Source organism: Sinocyclocheilus anshuiensis, unplaced genomic scaffold (assembly GCF_001515605.1).
Source record: "Sinocyclocheilus anshuiensis isolate Anshui unplaced genomic scaffold, SAMN03320099.WGS_v1.1 scaffold2917, whole genome shotgun sequence".
In the NCBI taxonomy this organism is placed as follows: Eukaryota; Metazoa; Chordata; class Actinopteri; order Cypriniformes; family Cyprinidae; genus Sinocyclocheilus; species Sinocyclocheilus anshuiensis.
Window position 1 is genome coordinate 294412 of NW_015539844.1, and position 6812 is coordinate 301223.

General features: G+C 33.2%; 1 protein-coding gene across 4 annotated transcripts in view; it reads right to left on the minus strand.

Annotated features, from left to right (window-relative positions):
• The window catches only part of LOC107684523 (protein FAM131A-like), a 42900-nt gene that overhangs the window by 11953 nt on the left and 24135 nt on the right, over window positions 1-6812 (minus strand). For all 4 annotated transcript variants that reach the window (XM_016480797.1, XM_016480794.1, XM_016480795.1 and 1 more), the window contains 2 exons: window positions 4896-4989; window positions 3242-3424 (listed from right to left, as the gene is read on the minus strand). In XM_016480797.1, coding sequence (XP_016336283.1) covers window positions 3242-3424; window positions 4896-4989 — 277 coding nt within the window. The remainder of the gene's footprint in view (window positions 1-3241; window positions 3425-4895; window positions 4990-6812) is intronic.

Here is a 6812-nt window from a genome sequence, read left to right on the forward strand (position 1 = left end):
ACACACACACACACACACACACACACACACAGAGCTCTGTTCAGACACGCTCACGTACAGTATGTGGTGATTGGGTTAGAGAGCCAATTAGCTAATTAAAGCTCTTACTCTCTCTCTCTCACTTTATTGACAGGACACAATTATTTTTATTTACTTCAGAAGCACTTGCAGCATATCTGCGTACAGTGAGAAATTGCAAATGTACAATAAAATCAAGTAAAAATACTGCACGCTGAGATACAAAATTAAAATAGGTGCAATAAATATATATATATATATATAACGGCAACAAAAAAATAAAATAACTCAAAAAGGTGCAAAATGAAAATTTAAAAATACAATAAAAGCTACATTAAAATATCAATAGGTGAAACAAATAAATTATATAAAAATAATATAATATAATAATAAAATACATCAAAATAAATCAAAATAATTAATGTCAATAGGTGCAAAACAAAGTAAAATGCAATAAAAAAATAAATAAATAAATAACCTTTTTGCTCAACCAGCTGTACTCAAAAGATCTCATTGACCAGCATTAAACCAGCATGAACCAGTGTGGAAATTAGCTATTAATTAATTTAACAAAAAGGAATAAACAATTTGGGTGCAAAAATAAGCAGAGTATTAAAACCCTTCCTCCATCTGTCATTGGTCAGTCAAACAGATAGTCCCGCCTCCAAACTCACATCATTGGTTGAGGTCGACATGTCAGGCTTCTCAAACTAACAGATCAATGTTTTGAATATAGATTGAGTCTCTGTTTCTCTCAGCAACTTTGCTTGCAATAATTAATAGATTCATCCTTCCATTCATCTTTTACCCTTCAGCAAACACTCACACACAGCGAGTTTTGGCAAATTTCCTACAGTTCGATTTTATCCACCGAGTCACTGAGTGTGTGTTTCTGCAGGATGGAGAACAAACACACACACACACACACACACACACACACACGGACATTCACAAACCTCAGCTGTAAGTGAACAATCCTCACACACACACACAAACAAAATGACATGAATACTTAGTCACTTTATGAAAAGGACAATCCTGCAACATTGACAGAGAGAGAGAGAGAGAGAGAGAGAGAGAGATGTGAATTAATTCCTCTAAAGTTTGGCCCATAAATCATTGTGCCTTTGCAGGGAAAACGCTTCGTCAGACCAAGAGCAACAGAAAGTAACCTTCAGAAGACAGACGGGCTCCCGTCTCACCTCTTCCTCATCTTGAGAAAGGTCAGAGGTACAGACGGGAATAGTTTAAAGCATTGTTAAGGAAGTGGAATCGTTAAGCAAACAAACCGATAACTCATGAGCTCGATCATTAGTCTGATTACTCATTAAAGGAGCTGGCTCTCAAGAGTTATTTCTCCATCAGTCAAACTCGGTTGCGTGGTTTGTTAGCGAAGTCAGTGCAACAGTATTATTTATTGACTCATTATTTCTCTCTCATCAATAACGTTTATACATTTGGAAGACGTTTTTATCCAAGGCACCTTTAAGAAATGCATTTGATCCATTCATGCATTCCCTGGGAATCAAACCCATGACCTTGGTGCCATGCTTTACTATGTTAGAAGATAACATAAAACAAAACAAAAAAATAAAATACAATAAAAGCAAAACTGCAAAAAGAAACAAAATAAAATATACAATAAAAAAAAGCATGGATGGGAATAACTCATGAGCTTGTTTGCTGGCCTGATTACTCCAAAATAAAAACAATTAAAAATAAATAATTAAAAAAAAGCAAAATAACAATTAAAACCTCAATAAGTGGAAAACTGCTAAACAAAACAATAACAAAACAAAATAAAAAATACACTATAAAATGTAATAACTCATGAGCTCAAATTGCTGGTTTGATTACTTCAAAATAAAAAAATAAATAAAATAAAAAACTAAAAGCAAAACCACTAAAATTTAAATAGATGCAAAACAAAATAAGATACACATTTGTGTCCCAAGTGTGTCCCACACTTTGTCTTTCAGTTAATTAAGTGCATCCTGTATTTACAGTGCACTTTCTTTGGATTTTTCAGTGTGAACGCACTGCTCACACAATTTCTACAAAAAAAAGTGTGGAATAGTGCACAAGAATGGAAATTGGGAAGCACAGAGGAGAAAGGAAGTAAAACAGTATTTACATGTTGTCAAACAGCGGTTCAGATTTTTATATTCACTATGGTGTTTAATCAAACAAAACCAAATACTTAAATACTTTATATTTATTTTCACACATTTATTTACACGTAAACATTTTTACATTTTAATCTGGACTAAAACATGCAAGATAAGATATCTGAAAAAGTTCTGATTCTTTATTATTGTTTGTTATATTTGTGAGGTTTTTGTGCATTTTTTTGTTTTTGTTTGCAGTTTAATTTTTTTTCAAGCACTGGTCAATTTTGAGATTTTGGGCTTTTGGCTTCTCAAAACATCCTTTTTCTGACTAGTGGAAATCACAAATACACATTTAAGTGTTTATTTTATTGCACTTTATTTATTTGCGTCTGTAGATTCCAGCTACAACCCATATCTTTAAAAGTTTTTTCTCCACTTCAGCAGCACTTACAAACACCAAAACTTAGAGTTTTATTCCTCTCTATATTCTGAAGAATTTTACTGAAGGGTTTGTTTATATATCATTCACACTCATTTATAGAACATTTTACTCCTAAAAACATAGTGAAAATGTGTTTTTTCTGTCTGTTGACAGTATTTTCTGATTATTCAGTCATAAAAAGAGAAATCCAAAATCCCCACAGTAAAAGCCTTTAACTCTAATATGTCAACAAATGAAAACAGGAATTTTAAACCTGGCTTCATCCAATGTTCAGATTTATTCTCTGGAAATATACGCAAATTAGTGCAAATTGAATCAGATAATGCTTCATTTGCGTATTTAAATCAAAAATTTTAGAAAACTTGTAAAACAAAGAAAGTTTGCTATTCTTTAAAGTAATCAATCAACTGGGTAAGTATGGTGGTATCCATTTAATTTTTACAATATTCACCTGTATTGTCTTGTATGCAACAAAACACACAAAGCATATAAAGTTTTTTTGTTTGTTTTTTTACATGAAAACTTATTAAACTTATTATTAAGAGGACAAAACTTCAGTTTCTGTAACTTAATTCAATACAATATACCATAATAAAAGCTTCTGATATGGTGACATGCCTAAACTACTGGAAGTGATTAAATAAGGAGCGGATCTCTAGCGGTCACTGACCTGCAGCGAATCGCGCCTCCTGCTCGCCCTCGGACAGATGAGAGTATGACGTGAGGTGTGACTCAAGGGTGCTGGGCGTGTCGGTGGGTTTACACCAGCCCTTCCACTCGATCAGGTGAGCCACGCGGCCATGCGCCATTGCCGTGGGCTTCGTCACATGATCTTTGACCACCTGCGAGATACCTGAACACACACAGACACAGGGGTCAGTGACCTGAATGCTGCATAATACATGAGGAATAATCCAGGTCATGCTGTCAATCAGTACGACACAAAGGACTCGTCACATGCATTGAAAGCGTGTGTGTGTGTGTATGTTTACTGTGAAGATCTAGTGAGCTGTGATCTCTTGTATTCACAGTGTGTGTGTGGGTCATGTTTTGTGATCTTTGTGGAGACCAAAAGACCTGAGAACAATACAGCATCTCAATGGAGACGCTTCATTTTCAAATCTATTGTTATTTGCCATTATTGCTGTAACTTTTATTAAACTACCATTAATCAGCATTAAATTACTGCATTAACTATTGAGAAGGTTTTAAAAAAGATGCATCACCTACAACAGGAACTTTAATGTTAACCAATAGTCAAATATTTATTTAGTTTAATTTATCAGTATGAAATTAATGCATTTTAACTACTGAGGAGGTATGGTGGTATATATTTTTTACCCTGTTCACCTGTAGTGTCATGCCTTTTAATAAATGCAATGATAATGCAAGTTTTGTGAAAAAAGGTTATTAAACTTGTTAAGAGGACAAAACTTAGGTTTCTGTAACTTAATTCAATACTGTAGAGAAGGATTTAAAAAGGTGCATCACCTACAAAAGCAGCCTAAAATAACTAAATAGATATTGGACTATTGATTAACATTAACCAGCATTCAATTACGGTGTTAATTATGGATAAGGTTTTAAAAAAAGGTGCATCACCTACAACAGCAGCAACCTTCAACATTGGTTAACATTAACATGCATGAAATTAATGCATTTTAACTATTGACAAGTTTATATAAAAGGTGCATCACTTACAACAGCAGCCTAAAATAAACTAAACAGATATTAGACTATTGATTAACATTAACAATAAGCATTAAATAACTGCATGTTAACTATTGGCAAGGTTTAAAAAAAGGTGCATCACCTACAGCATCATCTTAAAATAACCTAAATAGATACTGGACTTTGTTAACATTAATCTGCAAGAAATTAATGTATTTTAACTATTGACAAGGTTATAAAATGATGCATCTCCTACAACAGCAGTTTAAAATAAAGTAAATAGATATTTGACTATTGGTTAGCATTAACATTAATCAGGATCCCATGAGGTCTACATGTAAATTTGATGTAGAAACAATTTTCACTCAGAAAGTGCTAGTAAATTTCAATTAATTACAACAGAAACAGCAAATAACACATTGAATTAAACAGGTTTTTGGATGAAGAAAGACTGAAACATACTTCAATAATCTGTTTTATTAACAACTGTTTTAGAGGTTGTGCAAATGAATTATTATATTATGATAACAGATTTTTTAAAATCACAAATATTCTTGTAAATATTTAAACAAATGTTATAGTAGGGTTTGGATGTGGTATCACAATTTGTTAATGAAATCAACAAAAGTCAGTGAGAGAGCTGCGATCTTTACCGTGAAGTGAAGACCTCGCCAGCGCTGCGATCTCTTGAATGGTGAGAGCTCGTCTGGATTTAGGTAACATGTCGTTGCTGTCCTCAACATTTACCTGACAAGAGAAGTCAAAACACTGAAATGAAACGCTTTAAGTTTTTACTCAAACGGTTTAATTTCAATGACAACAACAAGTTTTTCTTTTCTGCATTTTTCCTCTTTACATCCTAATCTCATTGTTTAATAAACCTGGCATTGTATATTATGAATATTGTTGTCTTTGTGACAAATAGCTTTTGTTCCTCTTTTGTAAGTGGCTTTGGATAAATGCCTCTGCTAAATGCATAAATGTAAATGCAATTCAAATTTAGTTGGTTGGTTGCATTTAATTGTATAGCCAGCTTCACATAGCAGATTCAACATTCAACAACACAATACATATTTCTGTCAGGACCACTATCTTCAAAGAAGATTAACAATTAGCATACAGTTTGGACTAGCAGTATGGTTCAGCCTAGCATGGATAAAAGCAGGGAGAGCAGCGATAACCCCCCCCATGGTAATCAGAACAGAAATACATAAATGTATTACAGATATCATTATGTTCAACAATTTAATGTACACATTTTAGAAATTAGTCTGATTCAAAGGGGAATCAGAAGGCCGAATCCTGACTGGACGAAAGGAGGAGCTGGGGATGGAGGAGGGTAATTAGCAACGCGAAAGCTGCTGATAATACTGAAGGACTTTATATATGGATGTTGTGATAGGCGTCGTATCCTATAGGAAGACGTGAATCAGCTGACATGACCTGCCAGAACTAAAGCTACGCTTGATAAAATTCAGCTTAGAAAATAAGACTAAACAATTTTGTATATACACAGCTCTATAAAAGATTCTTTAAATCAGTGATATTTTAGTGAGATACTAGAATATTTTTTATTTATATTTTGAATTAGTTCTTATTTATATGTTTTCATTTTAATTTTATTTAAGTTTTTAGTAATTTTGTTGTGTTTGTCATTTTTATTAGTTTTTTTTTTAAAATGTCGATATAGCTTTTATGTGTATTTTTATTTAAATTTTAGTTATTTATTTTAGTACATCAAGTTACGCAAATTTTCGCAAATCTTTGGAACCTAGCTGAAATATTTTATTTCATTTCAGTTCAAATTTATTTAATTTCATTTAATTTCATTTCAAGTAACTAAAATATTATATGGTTTTAGTTAACTATAATAACCCTGCATTAAAAGCACTTAATGTGATAGAATTTCTCTAAAAAAAAAAAAATCCTTGGGCCATCTTACAAAATTACAAACATAGTTTGTAATTCAGTTTTAGTCAGTATTATGCAATATTGGTAGAAAAAAAAAAAGTTATACACTACAAATTCATACGAAGTCATACACAAGCAAATTAACTAGGACTTTTAACATTTTCTGGAGCAAATGTGAGAGGAATTTGGCCCGTTTAAACTCTAAGGTGTTGCTAAGGTGTTTGGAGTGTTGCTAAGGTGTTGTTGGTGGTTGCTATGGCAATGCTCAAGTCTCAGTTATCTTCTAGTCTGTAAATATGGCTCTGGTTCCTCCATCAGTGTGCATCTGTGGGATTTTTTTCAGCTCCAGCAGGTGCATCTGATCACTTAGTAAAGCAACAGCACATTCACATCCTCAACAATAGGCCTACATGATTTGAGAAATCATAAATGCTGCACTTACACACTCAACTTCAAGACTTAGTGATGTGAAATCTCTAACATTGAGCACTAGTAACAGCTTGATTTTTCAGCAAAATCTTGGCCTCAAAGTGAGAATCCCTCAAGAGCAATGCTGCATTTCAAGACCTTCACGTCTCATCGGACTGTACAGCAGCTTACAGTGTGTGTGTGTGTGTGTGTGTGTGTGTGTGTGTGTGTGTGTGTGTGTGTGTGTATAT